At 40.0% G+C, this 19802-nt stretch overlaps 1 protein-coding gene across 2 annotated transcripts in view; it reads left to right on the top strand.

The window, feature by feature from the left end:
* itfg1 (integrin alpha FG-GAP repeat containing 1) overlaps nt 1–19802 on the top strand; it is a 293844-nt gene that overhangs the window by 213176 nt on the left and 60866 nt on the right. For both annotated transcript variants that reach the window (XM_056278335.1, XM_056278336.1), the window contains exon 14: nt 18347–18425. In XM_056278335.1, the coding sequence (XP_056134310.1) occupies nt 18347–18425 (79 nt within the window). The remainder of the gene's footprint in view (nt 1–18346; nt 18426–19802) is intronic.

Genomic DNA, 19802 nt, shown 5'->3' with positions numbered 1-19802 from the left:
CACCCCACGCTTCCAGAAGCAGCTCCCACAAGTTGGATTGGTTGGATGGGCACTTCTTTGAGCAGATTGAGTTTCTGGAGCATCACATTTGTGGGGTCAATTAAACGCTCAAAATGGCCAGAAAAAGAGAACTTTCATCTGAAACTCGACAGTCTATTCTTGTTCTTAGAAATGAAGGCTATTCCATGCGAGAAATTGCTAAGAAATTGAAGATTTCCTACACCGGTGTGTACTACTCCCTTCAGAGGACAGCACAAACAGGCTCTAACCAGAGTAGAAAAAGAAGTGGGAGGCCGCGTTGCACAACTGAGCAAGAAGATAAGTACATTAGAGTCTCTAGTTTGAGAAACAGACGCCTCACAGGTCCCCAACTGGCATCTTCATTAAATAGTACCTGTTAGAGCCTTTTTGTGTGTACTACTCCCTTCAGAGGACAGCACAAAAAGGCTCTAACAGGTACTATTTAATGAAGATGCCAGTTGGGGACCTGTGAGGCGTCTGTTTCTCAAACTAGAGACTCTAATGTACTTATCTTCTTGCTCAGTTGTGCAACGCGGCCTCCCACTTCTTTTTCTACTCTGGTTAGAGCCTGTTTGTGCTGTCCTCTGAAGGGAGTAGTACACACCGGTGTAGGAAATCTTCAATTTCTTAGCAATTTCTCGCATGGAATAGCCTTCATTTCTAAGAACAAGAATAGACTGTCGAGTTTCAGATGAAAGTTCTCTTTTTCTGGCCATTTTGAGCGTTTAATTGACCCCACAAATGTGATGCTCCAGAAACTCAATCTGCTCAAAGAAGTGCCCATCCAACCAATCCAACTTGTGGGAGCTGCTTCTGGAAGCGTGGGGTGCAATTTCTCCAGATTACCTCAACAAATTAACAGCTAGAATGCCAAAGGTCTGCAATGCTGTAATTGCTGCAAATGGAGGATTCTTTGACGAAAGCAAAGTTTGATGTAAAAAAAATCTTATTTCAAATACAAATCATTATTTCTAACCTTGTCAATGTCTTGACTCTATTTTCTATTCATTTCACAACATATGGTGGTGAATAAGTGTGACTTTTCATGGAAAACACAAAATTGTTTGGGTGATCCCAAACTTTTGAACGGTAGTGTATATATATATATATATATATTGAAGAGGGTCAGATTCAAGCTGCATCCCTGTCTGACACCCCGGCTTTGGGGAAAGAAGTCTGTGTGTTTTTTGCCTATTTTGACAACACATTTGTTGTTTGTGTACATTGGGTTCATGGGGTTTTTTTCCCCCCCGAACTCCACTTTCTAACAGTTTGTACAGCAGACCCTCATGCCAAATTGAATCGAAGGCTTTTTTTTTAAATCAACAAAGCAGAAGACTAATTTGCGTTTGTTTTTGTTTATTTGGTGGTCAATTATGGTGCTGTGGGTGAAGATATGGCCTGTTGTATGATAATTTGGTAGAGAGCCATTTGGGATTTGCTCAGGACATTATTTTCAGTAAGGAAATTTAGGAGTCTGTGGTTGATGATCTTACAGAGGATTTTCCTGTGGTTGCTGTTGACACAGATCCAATGGTAATTATTGGAGTCAAATTTATCTCCACTTTTGTGGAGCGGCGTAATCAGTCCTTGGTTCCAAATATTGGGGAAGATCCCAGAGCCAAGGACAATGTTAAAGAGTTTTAGTACAGCCAATTGGAATTTGGGGTTTGTGAATTTTATTATTTCATTTAGGATGCCATCAACACCACGGGCCTTCTTGGTCTCAAGTGATTTGATTTTGTTCTGTAGTTCTTTTAGTGTAATTTGGGAGTCTAGTGGGTTTTGATAGTCTTTTGTGGTTGACTCTAAACTACAATATATGGACAGAAGTACTGGGACACACCTCTTAATCATTGAATTCAGGTGTTTCATTCAGACCCATTACCATAGGTGTATAAAATCAAGCAGCTAGCCATGCAGTCTGCATTTTCAAACATTTGTGGGTCATTCTGAAGAGCTCAGTGAATTCAAGTGTGGTTCTGTCATAGGATGCCACCTTTGCAATAAATCAGTTCATGAAATTTCTTCCCTGCTAGATATTCCACGGTCAACTGTAAGTGGTGTTATTGAAAAGTGGAAGCGTTTAGGAGCAACAGCAACTCAGCCCCAAAGTGGCAGACCATGTAAAGTCACACACTGGGGCCAACGAGTACTGAGGTGCATAGTGCGTAAAAGTCGCCAACGCTCTGTTGACTCAATAACTGCAGCGTTCCAAACTTCCTCTGGCATTAACATCAGCACAAAAACTGTGTGCCGGGAGCTTCATGGAATGGGTTTCCATGGCCGAGCAGCCGCATGCAAGCCTTACATCATGAAGCACAATGCCAAGCATCGGATGAAGTGGTGTAAAGCACGCTGCCACTGGACTCTGGAACAGTGGAAACATGTTCTGTGGTGTGACGAATCACACTTCTCTGTCTGGCAGTCTGATGGATGAGTCTGGGTTTGGCGGATGCCAGAACGATACCTGCCTGACTGCATTGTGTCAACTGGAAAGTTTGGTGGAGGAGGGATAATGGTATAAGGTTGTTTTTCAGGGGTTGGGCTGGGCCCCTTAGTTCCAGTGAAGGGAAATCTTAATGCTTCAGCATACCAAGACATTTTGGACAATTCTATGCTTCCAACTTGGTGGGAACAGTTTGGGGAGGGCCCTTTTCTGTTCCAGCATGACTCTGCTCCAGTGCACAAAGCAAGGTCCATTAAGACATGGTTGGGTGAGTTTGGTGTGGAAGAACCTGACTGGCCCGCAGAGAGCCCTGACCTCAACTCCATCGAACACCTCTGGGATGAACTAGAACGGAGATTGTGAGCCAGGTCCTCTCATCCAACATCAGTGCCTGACCTCACAAATGCTCCTCTGAATGGGCAAAAATTCCCACAGACACACTCCAAAATCTTGTGGAAAGCCTTCCCAGAAGAGTGGAAGCTGTTACAGCTGCAAAGGGGGGACCAACTCCATATTAATGCTTATGGATTTAGAATGGGATGTCATAAAAGTTCCTGTAGGTGTAATGGCCAGGTGTCCCAATACTTTTGTCCATATAGTGTGTGCAGTTTATCTTGTATGTGTTTTTGCTGTTTATTCTTCTCTATTGTGCTCCTTACCTTGTAATACGGGTACTCCAAATAAGACCAGAACAGCTCCAGCTGTCAAACGATCCCATTGGATAGACAATTCCATTCAACGCCATAGTAGAGATTATAGAAAAGCTGAGCGTAGATGGGCAAAAAAATCAAACCTACATGTTGACTACCTTCACATGAAGGAGCTATTCACCCTGCTCAATCAACTCATCAAAGAAGTAAGAGCGGCATATTTCCCTGGCCTGATCGATAATAATAAGCATAATCCTAGGTTTTTGTTTAATACTATCAACCAACTTCTGAATCCTGCTCATCCTGGATGTCCTGCCACCTCCTCTGATGACCATGATAAGTTTCTGAGTTTGTTTGTTGACAAGATCAATGGCCACAGATCAAATTTCAACCTTGGAGTTTATCACTCTTATCAAGTTACCTGCCCTGTTCTGCTGTCTGATTTCAGCCCTATTTCCTTGCAAGATTTATTGGATATAATTATTATATGCATCCAACATCCTGCCCTGCTGATATAATTTCTTAAAGAGGTCCTGCCAGCCATTGCCCACTACCTTCCCTCTATTGTCAATCAATCTCTCTCCTCTGGTTGCATACCTGACTATTTCAAGACAGCCAGTGTCTTCCCTCTCTTCAAAAAACCCACCCTAGATTCCACCAATTTAGCTAACTGCAGGCCTTATTGAAAAAGTTGTCGCTCACCAGCTTCTCCAATTGGTTGTGGTGACACAATATTGTTGATAAATTTCAATCTGGCCTCCGTCAAAAACAGCACTGAAACGGCACTGCTTAAAGTAACTAATGACATTCATGTGCATGCAGTTAAAGGTGGCTATTCCATTTTAATTTTACTTGACTTATCTGCTGCCTTTGACACCATTAATCATGCTATTCTAATCGATACACTACTGAATTGGGTCGGTATCTCTGGTACCGCACTCAAATGGTTTTCCTCTTATTTGTCTAGCAGACACTTCAATGTTCGCATTAACAATTATGTGTCTTCTTCTGCTCCGCTCATGTTGGGTCTCACAAGGGTTGATCGTTGGAGCTATTCTGTTTTCATTATATACGCTACCTCTGGGCAATTTGCTTAACTCTTCCAGTGGTCTCTCTTACCATTGCCATGCTGATGGACCGCAGCTTTACTTCTCGGTTAAACCTTACCCGTCTTCATGACTACCTAGCTTCAGTTACAAATTGGATGTCTCAAAATTTCTTCCATCTCAGTTCAGACAAACGTGAGGTCCTTTGATCGGCCCTGATTGTTTTACTAAGGAGGTCAGTCACTATATGGGCCCCTTGTTAGCGACATCAAGACTGCTTCTAAGAATACTGGTATTCTTTTTGACCAACATTTGAACCTCATATTACTGAGCTCATTCAGTCTTTTTTTCTTACAGTTGAGAAATATTGCAAAAGTCAGACCTATAATATCTGCCAAAAACGTGGAACTTCTAGTGTATACCTTAATCTTTTCTCATGTACACTACTGTAAGTCCCTCTTAACTTCCATTACTCAGTCCTCTCTTGCTTGCCTTCAATTGGTGCAAAATTCACCAGCCAGACTGTTAACAACAACTAGTCGTCGGTCCCACATCACCCCAATTCTTGCCTCCCTTTACTGGCCTCCAATAAAACATATAGAATTGGTTTTAAAATTTTACTAATTATGTACCAGACGTTGCACGGCCTGGCCCCCGCATATATACTTATAGCAGAGTTGCTAAGCCCCTATTCTAGCTATCGGCCACCCAGATCACCTGATCAAGGCCTTTTATCTGTTCCCCATTCCTATTTTAAATCCAGAGCTGACCATACTTTTGTGGTTGTAGCTCCTAAACTTTGGAACAGCCTTCCCCATTCCTACAGATCTGCTGAATCTATAGTTTGTTTTAAGCAGCTTCCGAAAACTTATTTCTATAGGTTAACCTTTTTATAAATACTCTGTTTGCCTTTAATTTTGTTTATTTTAGTTGTGCATTTGCATTTTTGTTTATTATGCATATGTATGTATGTTTGTATGTATGTATGGATGGATGGATGGATGGATGGATGGATGGATGGATGGATGGATGGATGGATGGATGGATGGATGGATGCACTTAGATATGCATGTATACTTGTGTGTATTGTATCCTGTTTGTGAAGCACTTCGTAACTGTGTTTTAAAATGTGCTATATAAATAAAATCATAATTATTATTATTATTATTATTATTATTGGACAAAAGAAACTAGAGAAGTGGTTTACCCATACATCTCCATTTTGAATGGGTAAATCCTCATGTTTTTGTTTAGTGCTCCAATTTTACCGGTAGTTTGTTTTTTATGGATCTCTCTCTCTCTCTCTCTCTCTCTCTCTCTCTCTCTCTCTCTCTCTCTCTCTCTCTCTCTCTCTCTCTCTCTCTCTCTCTCTCTCTCCCTCTCTCTCTGTCTCTCTGTCTCGCTCTCTCGCTCTTACCCGTCTCCCAGTGGATGTGTCAGTTGTGTGAAGGAACTCTGTTGACAGAGACAAGTGACAGATATAATGCAGGTTATGCTGCACAAATAGCACTGACAACAAGCCTGTCACTAAACCCTTGAAACTGCTGGGCTTTGCATTCTCTTTGTTGTTGGTGATGGTGGTGGTGGTGACGATGATGATGATGATGGTGATGACATTGTTTCCTAGTGGTATTGTTTGTTGCCATTGCTGTTGTTATTAAACAGTGTCTATGCTATGACACTATACGGCATTCACGACTGCTGCATTTTAGTAGTCATCAAATACGCCTAAGAAATCGTCAAGTAGTCAACTAATTGTGGGCGATATATCATATTTTTTTCACCCAATAACAATGATCAATTTTCATCAAAAAGATCTCAAATAAAACCAGTAAAGGATTAACTAATGTAGGCGGGACCAACCTGGGGGTAAATGAAATAGCAGTCCTTGATTGGCTCTGAGAGGCTGTTTACAAATGAGCCACAATCTGTTTGGACTGAACCCACCAGCAAGCCTGTCTGAGCTGAATACTTTTTGACTGCAGTAACAACCAACTGCTTTTTTGCAGGTATTTCAGTTTAACTAGTGAACGTATTAATCGGTGACTTTCAGCTGAGTACGTCCGTGGTTGTCATGATGACGGCAGCTGTTGAAAACCCTAAAAGCCTGAATGTTCAATACAGTATATATTCATCTGGCCCTTTTTATCCTACATTATGTAAATTAAACGGTGTCGCCAACAAGAAGCATGCATATTTCTTGAAGTTACTTTCAATGTGGGGAAAAACATAGATAGCAGAGAAGCTAGCATCTAATGAGGTATTTGACATTATAACGTTACAGGTTAAATGATTGAATATGGATCACTTCCCACTTGAGGATAACAGTATAGAATACAGCTTCACTGCCAGCTGCGGTTGGTGTCCCACATCATAAGAAATGTTATATGAGAGATGAATGAGACTTGCTGACCACAATTTAACTTACGTAAATTGTAAGCATAGATATGAAACACAGATTATTGTGTATTTAAAATTGATTAAAATAATTTTTTTAAGACTTTTAGGAGGACACTACGTGTTCTGTTTGTATTTTCTACAGCTGCTGTCACTAAAGTCACCAGTTAACACGGTCACTCTCTAAACCAAAACACAGGGATAGCTGCAGTCTTTCCTTCTCTAAATACCTAAATTCTGTTTATTAACATGGCATTGCATAAAAAATTATTGTTCAAATAAATCTTTGTGAAACAACAACCAAAGTTATATCGACCTACCCATAGCGCCCCCATCTGCATAGCTGCTGTAGATGCATTGCCTCTGCTTTGTTACTGCACAGTGCTAAAACCACAGAGGAATCAGAATAAGAATATTGTTTATTGGCCATGTACGTTTGCACATACATGGAATTTGACTCCAGTTTCGCGGCTCTCTCAGTGTACTTAGAATAACACCACTACAACACAACAATCTTCATATATATATATATATATATATATATATATATATGTGTGTGTGTGTGTGTGTGTGTGTGTGTTAACCTTTTTATAGATACTCTGATACTCTGCCTTTAGTTTTGTTTATTTTTATCTGTGCGCTTTCATTTTTTTTTCATTAAATTAAAAGTTTTTCCTACATATATATATATACACCCTGTGATGGCCTGGCGGCCTGTCCAGTGTGTCTCCCCGCCTGCCACCCAATGAATGCTGCAATAGGCTCCAGCGTCCCCGCAACCCTGAGAGCAGGATAAGCGGTTCAGTTAATGGATATATATATCCATTATCCATCCTTGGGGGCTAATAATTTTGATCTTAACTGTATATATACAGTTAAGGTCAAAATTATTAGCCCCCAAGGAACTATGGAACATTTCCCTAAAATTCTGCCCAATGTTTACATCATTCATAAAAAAAGCTGAGACCAATACAAACTTGTGTCTGTTATAGGCTCCGGCGTCCCCGCAACCCTGAGAGCAGGATAGGCGGTTCAGTTAATGGCGATATATATATATATATATATAGAGAGAGAGAGAGAGAGAGAGAGAGAGAGAGAGAGAGAGAGAGAGAGAGAGAGAGAGAGAGAGAGAGAGAGAGAGAGAGAGAGAGAGAGAGCGAGAGAGAGAGAGAGATAGATAGATAGATAGATAGATAGATAGATAGATAGATAGATAGATAGATAGATAGATAGATAGATAGATAGATAGATAGATAGATAGATACATTATCCATCCTTGGGGGCTAATAATTTTGACCTTAAATGTATATACAGTTAAGGTCAAAATTATAGCCCCCAAGGAACTATGGAACATTTCCCTAAAATTCTGCCCAATATTTGCATCATTCATAAAACTTTACAAAGTAAAACATTCATCAGTGTTAACGCCCCTATTTGGTACTTTTTGGAATGTAAAATAAATCTTCATGTTTGCTTTATACCAAATGTCGTGAAAATTGAGGTGGTTGAAATTATTAGCCCCCATGTGATTTTTTGCTTTCAAAACACACCTGACCAACCAATCAGCTTTCAAACCACACCTGAGCATTAACTCCACATTGAACTTTACTTAAGGGACTCCAGTGAACAGGGCTAGTGGCACTTGAACACTTGATTGAGAGGGACTACTCTTAAATTCTTAGTAATTTCATCATGCCAAAAAGTAAAGAAATCAGTCTGGAACTCAGAAAGAAGATAGTGGATGCTCATCTTAAGGGGGAAAGCTATACTGCCATTTCCAAGTGTTTCACAGTGTCTAGAACAGCTGTACATCGCATCATTGCAAAGCACAAGGAGACAAATTCTGTTAGAAACAAACCTGGGCGTGTTCGAAAGCGCAAGATTTCAAAAGCTTTCGAGAGGAAAATAGTCAGAGATGGCAACAACAATCGTCGGATCTCTCCCAAGATGATTGTTGCTTAACTGGCCTCTTCTGGACTTGATGTTTCAAGAAAGACTGTTGTGAGGGCTCTTCATCATGGTGGACTTCGAGGTCATCGTCCAAGAAAAACTCCATTGCTCACACAGCGGCACATCAGAGCCAGACTGAGGTTTGTCCGTGAACATTTGAAACATGGTCATGAGTTTTAGAAGTCTGTCCTTTGGTCTGATGAGACTAAACTTGAGCTGTTTGGCACATGGATGTTGCTTTTGTTTGGTGAAGGAAGGGAGAGGCCTTCAACCCTAAAAACACAGTTGCCACAGTTGAACATGGTGGTGGCAGCATAATGCTGTGGGGCTGTTTTGCTGCTTCAGTCATAGGGAACCTTATTCAGGTGCATGGGATCATGAAGAAAGAAGATCGTGTTGACATTTTGAAGGATAATGTAAAGAAATCTGCAGCCAGTCTTGCTTGAGGTCGCTGCTGGATCTCCTAGCAAGACAATGACCCGAAGCATACATCCAAGTTGGTCCAAAACCTTTTGAAGGACACCAAATCAAGGTCCTGGAGTGGCCCTCTCAGAGCCCAGATCTCACTCCTATTGAGAATCTGTGGCAGGAGCTCAAGGTTAATGTCCGTGCTCGAAAACCACGCAATTTGGATGAGCTGGAACAATTTGCCATGGAAGAATGGGCTAAGATCCCTCAAGAGGCATGTGCCAACCTTGTTAGGAACTACCATACACATGTATATATTTTTTTTATATATATATATACACATACATATATATTGTGTGTGTGTATATACTAATATATATATAAACTTAGCACAAAAAGTAAGGAAATTTGTGTTTGGTAGATTATTTCTTTGTTATAACAATGCTTCTTGGCAATAAATCTTATATCAGGCGCCTGATTGTCAGCACCTGGGGTACCAGAAGCTCAAAACAAGAGTCAATACCAACAGCAAAATAAGCTGTTTGGCATTGGCAGAGAAGATTTGGCAAATTTTTCATGGGCGCAACCCACATACTCAGCTCTGCTTCTCATCCCACAAATGCATGTTCCTTACAAATGTGGCACCATTTAAAAGGGAAATAAACAGGCTTTCCAAAGGTATAAGATTTATTGCCAAGAAGCATTGTTACAACAAAGAAATAATCTACCAAACACAAATGTCCTTACTTTTTGTGCTAAGTATATATATATATATATATATATATATATATATATATATATACACACATATGAACAATTAGTCTACAACACAGTGTCAACTTGCACAGTATTTTTGTTTGTCGGCTAGTCAAATAGTCAACTATTCTGTGAAATCCCTACGACACTGTAGACATTTCATACTCTTGTTTTTGGCTTACACTTACTAATGCCGTTGTTGCATGAATACATTTTTTCAAAATGTCAAGTGCAGCAAGACCCACAAAGACATATATTGTGAGCAACATTTCACTGTGTTATTAGCTGGAGTTAAAACATTTAGGGGCTTTTGCTTTTGCTGAAGGGCATTTCAGCAGTGTTGGTCCATAGCTGGGGATAACAGCAGCCATTTGATAACTAGTCTCTCCTTTCTACTTTCACCATTGCAATTGATGTCGATTGTATATTTACACTTTCCTGTGCATTGTAGGTCTCAGGGTGTATATGAGTGAGCAAACCAGTATCTTTTGATTATTCACATCCGAGCCCGGGCTTCAGTGGGGCTTACTGTTGGCTCTGACTGTTCACAGCTTTTGGCTCCATTTTCACATCTTTTTTATAACTTTTTCAAGCTAAAGGAAGTTGCACTGTAAGTTGTTAAGTTACGTGTTGAATACCAAATTCACACAGTTCTCCAGCTAGGATACTTGGAGAGATTAAAAGTGAAGTATCCGATAACCACCTTGTAAGGTAGTCAGTTCTAAATGTGTGGCAAGCATTAGAAGCAGAGTAGCACTATGCTTTAAGTACTGCTCAGCTAGCACAGAGGCCTCTGCAGGCATCCGCCCCACTGTTGATAAGTGGCTGGTAATGTTTTCTTGTTTTCCGGCTGTGCTGTGGCCCATCCTTTCTTCCCCTCCTGTCACACATGGGAGCAGGGTGATAAGAGCGATAGATGAGTGGAGGGGAGTTCTCCAGGCTGTTTCTACTTCTCCTGCCCTCATCCCATTCACCTCGACCAGCCCCTTTGTCTTTTTCATTTTCTGTCCCCCTGGATCTCTCTCTCTCTCTCTCTCTCTCTCTCTCTCTCTCTCTCTCTCTCTCTCTCTCTCTCTCTCTCTCTCTCTCTCTCTCTCTCTCTCTCTCTCTCTCTCTCTCTCTCTCTCTCTCTCTCTCTCTCTCTCTCTCTCTCTCTCTCTCTCTCTCTCTCTCTCTCTCTCTCTCACACACACACACACACACACACACACACACTCACTCACTCACTCACTCACTCTCTCTTTCTGTCTAGCAATAAACTGGTACTTATTCAGCTAATTTGTATTCCTCTCTGACATTTCTGCTTCTCTGTCTCTCTCTCTCTCAATTCAATTCAAATAGCTTTATTGGCATGACATAACAATGTACATATTGCCAAAGCAAGTGTCCAAACATTGAGGCAAAAAAAAAGCCAAACATCAATTGGAAAACGCCATTGAAAACAAACACACTACAACAAAGAAACGTACAGTTAGGTCCATAAGTATATGAACAGTGGCACAATATTTGTAGTTTTGCCCCTGTACACCACCACAGTGGATTTGAAATGAAGTAACCAATATGTGATTGACGTGTGGACTTTAAGGGGAATTTAAGGGGTTGGACAAAAATATTGCATTAACTGTTCAGGAATTACAGCCAGTTTTATATATGGTCACCCCATTTTCAGAGGATCAAAAGTAATTGCACACTTGACTAACAAGTGGTTTCATGGGCAAGTAAGACCTTTTCCATCATTATTCCATGACAAATTAAGCAGATAAAAGGTCTGGAGTTCATTCCAAGTATTTACATTTGCATTTGGTAGTGGTTCATCGGAACTCTCAACATGAAGTCCAAAGAGGTGTCAGTACAAGTGATGGAAGCCATCATTAGGCTGAAAAAGCAAAGGAAATCTATCAGATGGATAGTAAACACTTCAGGAGTGGCCAAATCAACATTTTGGTACATTCTTAAAAAGAAAGAATGCACTGGCAAGCTCAGCAACACCAAAAAGCTTGGGAGACCATGGAACACATCTACAGGGGATGATCCCAGAATTCTTTCCCTAGTGAAGACAAATACATTCACAACATCTAGGGAAGTCAAAAACACTCTTGAGGTAGGGGGTATCATTGTCCAAGTCTTCATCAAGAGATGCCTGCATGAAAATAAATACAGAGGGTTTACGACAAGGTGAAAACCACTGGTGTCACTTAAGAACAGGAAGGCCAGATTAGACTGTGTTTAAAAACATCTAAAAACCTACCCAGGTCTGGAACAAGGTTCTTTGGGCAGATGAAGTAATGATTAACTTGTACCAGAAGGATGGGAAGAGGAAAATTGTGGCAAACAAAAGGAACAGCTCATGATTCTCAGCATACAGTATCATCTGTCAAACATGGTGGAGGTAGTGTTATGAAATGGGCATTTATGGTTGCCAATGGAACTTGGTCAATGGTGTTTATTGATTATGTGACTACTGACAGAAGTAGCAGGATGGATTGTGATATTTATAAGGATATAGAATTTGCTCAGATTTAGCCAAATGTCACAAAACTGAGAGGACGGCGCTTCACACTGCAGATGGATAATGACACAAAACAAGCTGAGAAAGCAACCCAAGAATCTCTTAAGGCAGAAAAGTGGAATATTCATCAGTGACCAAGTCAGTCACCTGACCTCAACTCAATGGAGCATGGTTTTCACTTGCTGAAGATCAAACTAATGGCCAAAAGACCCACAAACAACCAACAACTGAAGGTAGCTGCTGTTAAGTCTTGGCAGAGCATTTCAAAGGAGGAAACTCAGAATTTGAAGATGGCAATGGGTTCCAGACTTCAGGCAGTCATTGACTGCAAAGAATTTTCCTCCAAACGTTAAATGTAATTGTTATAATCATAGTTATGTTTGTTTGTCCAAATACTTTTCAGCCTCTGAAAATGGGGCAAACCTGTATGTCCATGGCTATAATTCCTGAACAGTTAATGCCATACTTTTATCCAACCCCTTGAATTAAAGCTGAAAGGCTACTCTTCAATCACATCTCAAATACTTCATGTCAAATCCACTGTGGTGGTGTACAGGGGCAAAATTACAAATATTGTGTAACTGCCCAAATACTTATGGTCCTAACTGTAGAACAGCAAAGAAACATAATACAAAACAAAAGAACATACTGTCATCTAATATGTCTGGAACAATGTGTGTCAGGCGACTGTCACTCACTGGCCCTCACTTTATGGCTCTCTCTCTCTCTCTCTCTCTCTCTCTTGCTTTCTCTGCGATTAGTGATTTTAAAACGCAGGGCGACAAGACGGATTGTAGCGCCGCATTATGTAATGACGCCGCATTATGTAATAATGTAATACATTTTCACATCATTATGTAATAACGCCACATTTCGTAATAACGTGCCGCATTTTGTAATAAAATTCTTGAACGCAATATGTAATAAAGTTTGCCGCATTTTGTAATAAGTTGTTACATATTGCACCGGTTATTACAAAATGCGGATGTTACACTTTTTTATGAAGAAAATGTAATAATTTGGTGCATTATGTAATAAACCACCAAAATGTATGTCTTGATTTGAAAAAACATAACGTCAGAACAACATTGATTTTAAGCATTCTAGCATGACTCAACTAAGAATTAATTTTACAAACTAGTAAGATGTTTCGTTAGTCAAAACTTATTCAAATATAACTGTTTATTATAATCATAGATAATGTGTTTGAATGTTCAGAGACAAAAACTGCACTAAATGCGTGTTACAGACCCAAACATTATCAGTGCACTGAAATGTCAGGAGACATACACGCATCTGCATTATGTTATGCATATATACGTGATAGAAAGCAGACAAAAGACAGAAACAAATATGGAATAGAAAAAACTTTATTCCAGTTCCATTTGTGTTAATGCAACATAGATGTCCTTTTCTATAGTGGTTAACAATAGTATAAACTGACTAAAAACAGCCTAAACAATCTTTCAAATCAAAATGAGATATTTCTAATTATGTTACTAAAATAAAAAAGAAGGCTAGCCACACTTGCCGATTAACAAAAAGATTTGCAATATTTCCAATATACAAGAAATTTACTTACGACTTGAAAAAAAACATCTTCTCTAGTAGCAACAGTAGAAATACCTTTTCCTCCAACATAAACTTCTCTTAAAACAACCATCACTTAGTAAGATTAAAGATAAACAGTCAGAAAATTATTGAACTAGGTACAACAGACACATACTGTTCAAGGTTAAATGTGATCTGTCACATTTGGAAGTTCCTCCTATCATTCTTTCCTTTATTCATTCACTATTTACATCATATCTCTCCTTCCTTCCTTCCTTCCTTCCCATACTATGTTTTCCAAAAAATGTCCTTGATTTTGAAATGTCCACAGCTTGTGTGCCTCAACAAGACCCAGGCCCTCATCCACTTGCTATTTTTTCCAAATAGCTCCTCTAATCTCGCTGAGAGACCACTCCCACGTCCATCTGATTTATATAGCTTCATAATACTAATGACACTGTCACTGTCATGTTCCAACTGAAGGCTTTCAGCTAAAGATTCCCTGATGTAGATTTGAGGAAGAAATCGTGATGCAAGGTCTTGAAAAAGTTTAGAAACCCTGTTGAATACACCGAGCATTGACATGTCAGCATGTAGTGTCGACTGAATAACATATGCCAGCAATTCTGTCGGCAGGTTGGGCATGTCACAATTTCCATCATCATATAGAAGGGCATCGTCATGGGGTATATCCAGGGGATCATGATGGTGTTCATCCAGAGCACAGTCATCTGGTTCATCTGTGAAATGGTGATGGTTTTCAACAAACGTAGCATCATGGCATTCATTCAGGGCATCATCATGGAGAACATCTGGTTCATCATCTTCTTGGTTTGATCCATTCTCATATCTTTGACATGTCCTTTCCCTCTCAGCTTCCACAATATTCTCAATGAATGAAGACACTGACCCCTTCAGACTGAGATAATGTGCTCCATGCTCCTCTGCAATATGTCCCAAGGACCAGCAATGGCAAGCTTTCTGAGTATGTGTTAGACTGAGATATAATAGAAGAGGCATCAGTTCCCAGTGTGGAGATAATGAGAAATTGGACATTGAAAATCTCAGCTGCCCTTTGTAGTGTGATCATCATATAGAAGGGCATCATCATGGGGTATATCCAGGGGATCATGATGGTGTTCATCCAGAGCACAGTCATCTGGTTCATCTGTGAAATGGTGATGGTTTTCAACAAACGTAGCATCATGGCATTCATTCAGGGCATCATCATGGAGAACATCTGGTTCATCATCTTCTTGGTTTGATCCATTCTCATATCTTTGACATGTCCTTTCCCTCTCAGCTTCCACAATATTCTCAATGAATGAAGACACTGACCCCTTCAGACTGAGATAATGTGCTCCATGCTCCTCTGCAATATGTCCCAAGGACCAGCAATGGCAAGCTTTCTGAGTATGTGTTAGACTGAGATATAATAGAAGAGGCATCATTTCCCAGTGTGGAGATAATGAGAAATTGGACATTGAAAATCTCAGCTGCCCTTTGTAGTGTGATGTGATCTCCGTAGGTCCCAAATTGTGACATGCTATCCAAGTATACATCCAAGTCATTTCCATCAACATAGTGAGACAAAGGTGTTCCATTTACGGTAAATGGATTAGACCTGAGATCTTGAACTATTTCCTCCCTTAGGGTTGCTGCTGATCTGAATATTCCTAATGAAGCAAGCTGATCAGCTATGGCACTAAACTGGCAATTTCCATCGGGTGCTGGGTCAAACTGTACACTCGCATCTAAGGAGTTATAGTCCCTCAGTCTGTCTTCATGTGTGTATGTCATCAAAAGTGGATGCAAAGTTAGAACTGACTTCGAAGATTTAGAGCACTTTTTTTCTCGTTGCCGTGTTGTACTGGTCACATCAGAAACAAAGAACCATTTTTCTTGCACTTTAGCATCACCAGGAATCTTGAACTGAACTTTGTATTTTGAAAGCTTTATGTTACGTTTCATGATCCTACCAGGATCCTACCAGGGAGGGTAAATTACTTTGTGGATCATTCGTGGATTTTTCACCAATGACACTGGATGGAGAACCTGCCAGGGGATGCATCACCGTGTTACTTTTTCTCCCATAGTATACTTGAAATGGAGACATCCAACTTAAAACTTCCTTTGGGTCTTCATTTAGCACTCGGGAATATGACGGCAAATGTTTAACCCAGTTAACCCCTTTCCTCTGACAATTCACAAGGTCATACATGATCTTTTTCCTCAGCACTCTGTGGGTCCTCTCTACCTTTCCTTGGCTTTGGGGATGGTATGGTGAACTCTCAATTATTCTCACTTGCATTGATTCCATCAGCCTTCGCACAGCTCCTTTAAACTCTCTGCCTTGATCATGCTGCAAAACTTGAGGTGGGCCATGTTCAGTGTAGATATCATAAAGATGTCTTGCAATCTCTGAGCTGTCTTTACTTTTTAATGGTTTAAGCCATGTGTATCGACTAAAGACATCAATCACAGTGAGGATGTATCGATATGTGAAATGGCCATGCTTGATCTTCCACTTTCCCATATCAAGGAGGTCAATCTGATGCCGATCCTGTTCTTCTTTGGCCCTGATGGGCCTCGGAATAGGTTTATTTCCAAATCTAGCCTTGGGGAGTTGGTAGCGTCTGGAGCAGTCCAGTGTTTTTTGAACCTTTCTTTCACTAATGCCAGAGTGTTGCTCATTTAGTCGCTTATTCAGCTTCCTCGCACCTGATCCCTTTGTGTCATCCAGACCTTTTTTTACAGTGCCACCAGCTGCAGACTTCATAGCTACTGGCTTCCCGGCACATAGCAAGGTCTCTCCATCCTCGCTCAGAGAGTAGAGATTCCTATTTCTCAACAGCCTCACCAGAGCACTTTGTTGCACTCTTGTACGTGCATTGACAGGAACATTGAACTCTCACAATGACTTCATAGACATCTTTAGTCATTGATTGTTGTTGTCCATATCCCATGCAGACAACCCAAAGGGTACAGGCCACAATTATGCTGAACTGTAGAGTTGTCAAAAAATATTTTGTTTAATTGAATATATCACGTTGTTGTATTATGTTATAGCGGTAACTTACAGTAGTTTGCTGTTATTGGCCCCCGAAATTCATCTGTCATTTCAGAAACTTTCTAAAACCAATCTAGCATCTGCTAGTTTAGCTTATCATTGCTAATCAGATCATGGTTACTAACTTAAAAGTTTGGGCTTTAATCTGTTAGCATTTCATATTAGTTGCAAATCAATCAACATACATTTCTGAGAGATTCTCTGAATCTGAAATCTGATATTTGTTCATACCTTTCATCGTGTTGCCTTTCAAATATTTTCCATCTTAAGTGGTCAGAGGGCATGGCAAAACTGAAGCCAAAGTGTTTGGATCTCGCCCTGGTGGCTGGCTTTAGTACACGCACACATGCTATCACCACTATGTTGTGAACCAAACCAAAAAATAATGTATAATGCTAGTCCAGTTAGAGAATTTAAATTTTTCCTAATTGTTATACATATTATGAATGCAGATGGACAATAATTTTGATGGTTTATTAAATTAATTAAACTGCATTATTTTTTCTGTTTCATATTTGTTTTTATCTTTTGTCTGCTTTCTAATCACATAATATTTGTTTAACATAATGCAGATGTGTGTATGTCTCCTGACATTTCAGTGCACTGATAATGTTCGTGTCTGTAACACGCATTTAGTGCAGTTTTTGTCTCTGAACATTCAAACACATTCTCTATGATTATAGTAAACAGTTATATTTGAATAAGTTTTGACTAATTAAACATCTTACTAGTTTGTAAAATTAATTCTTAGTTGAGTCATGCTAGAATGCTTAAAATCAACGTTCTGAAATTATGTTTTTTTCAAATCAAGACATAAATTTTGGTGGTTTATTACATAATGCACCAAATTATTACATTTTCTTCATAAAAAAGTGTAACATCCGCATTTTGTAATAACCGGTGCAATAAGTAACAGCTTATTACAAAATGCGGCAAACTTTATTACATATTGCGTTCAAGAATTTTATTACAAAATGCGGCACGTTATTACGAAATGTGGCGTTATTACATAATGATGTGAAAATGTATTACATTATTACATAATGTGGCGTTATTACATAATGCGGCGCTACACGGATCTATACATTGGGCATCATCCCCTCACAATGAGAGATAAGACAGCGCCCTGATATATATCTCTCTCTCTCTCGCTCTCGCTCTCTCTTTGTCTCTCTCTCTCTCTCACACACGCACACACACAAACACACGCACGCACACTCACACCCACAGCTCTCATAGTCATGCTAAGCCAAATTCAAACTAGCTCGGTTGAGGGGTTGACATGCCACTCAGCAAAACAAAACTTATCAAGGTGACACATCTGACAATCTGTCTGTAACTTTCTCTCATTTTATCCCAATCTATTAATCTCATTTATTACCATCCTCCCACCCGTCATCCACTGTATAATGGATTTTTAATCAGTGAATGACAATTTGACGATGGATAGATAAATCAAAAGAGGGGCATAAAGATATTAGCTCAATGTCAACATCTGTCAATAATTTCTATTTGTGTATGTGTGTGTGTTTTCTGCAGCCGTTTGGCGTAAACCAACCAGGACCCTATGTCATGTACACCACGGTCGACTCCAATGGCTACCTTAAAAATGCCTCAGGTCAGTAGCCTCTTTTTACAAACCCTTTCACTATCATCAACCAAATCATCTCCAACTATCTCAGCATCTCATGCAAAATGTACCTGCTCTTTTTGCTTCTGTTGTATTTTTCTGTCTCACCCCTATCCCTGTATCTCCTCCCTTCAACCTTGTTCCTCATCTGCCCTTACCGGCCTTCCTCTCTTGTATCTCATCAAGCCCCATCTCTCTCGCTCTCTCTCTCCCTCTCCCTCTCCCTCTTTCTGACCTTGTCTTCTCTCTGCAGCCGTTGATTTACCTTTGCTCTTTCAGATTGCGGTCAATTTGATCAACCTTTATTTGTCCAGACCAGTGTCTAATAACATAGCCTCCCCCCATTGATGGCTTTCAGCTATCTGGCTGGCCAGAGAGCAGAGCAATTATATATATATACACTACCGTTCAAAAGTTTGGGATCACCCAAACAATTTTGTGTTTTCCATGAAAAGTCACACTTATTCACCACCATATGTTGTGAAATGAATAGAAAATAGAGTCAAGACATTGACAAGGTTAGAAATAATGATTTGTATTTGAAATAAGATTTTTTTTACATCAAACTTTGCTTTCGTCAAAGAATCCTCCATTTGCAGCAATTACAGCATTGCAGACCTTTGGCATTCTAGCTGTTAATTTGTTGAGGTAATCTGGAGAAATTGCACCCCACGCTTCCAGAAGCAGCTCCCACAAGTTGGATTGGTTGGATGGGCACTTCTTTGAGCAGATTGAGTTTCTGGAGCATCACATTTGTGGGGTCAATTAAATGCTCAAAATGGCCAGAAAAAGAGAACTTTCATCTGAAACTCGACAGTCTATTCTTGTTCTTAGAAATGAAGGCTATTCCATGCGAGAAATTGCTAAGAAATTGAAGATTTCCTACACCGGTGTGTACTACTCCCTTCAGAGGACAGCACAAACAGGCTCTAACCAGAGTAGAAAAAGAAGTGGGAGGCCGCGTTGCACAACTGAGCAAGAAGATAAGTACATTAGAGTCTCTAGTTTGAGAAACAGACGCCTCACAGGTCCCCAACTGGCATCTTCATTAAATAGTACCTGTTAGAGCCTGTTTGTGCTGTCCTCTGAAGGGAGTAGTACACACCGGTGTAGGAAATCTTCAATTTCTTAGCAATTTCTCGCATGGAATAGCCTTCATTTCTAAGAACAAGAATAGACTGTCGAGTTTCAGATGAAAGTTCTCTTTTTCTGGCCATTTTGAGCGTTTAATTGACCCCACAAATGTGATGCTCCAGAAACTCAATCTGCTCAAAGAAGTGCCCATCCAACCAATCCAACTTGTGGGAGCTGCTTCTGGAAGCGTGGGGTGCAATTTCTCCAGATTACCTCAACAAATTAACAGCT

The sequence above is a fragment of the Lampris incognitus genome, chromosome 4 (assembly GCF_029633865.1).
Source record: "Lampris incognitus isolate fLamInc1 chromosome 4, fLamInc1.hap2, whole genome shotgun sequence".
NCBI classification, from domain to species: domain Eukaryota; kingdom Metazoa; phylum Chordata; class Actinopteri; order Lampriformes; family Lampridae; genus Lampris; species Lampris incognitus.
This window is presented reverse-complemented; position numbering and strand designations above follow the sequence as displayed.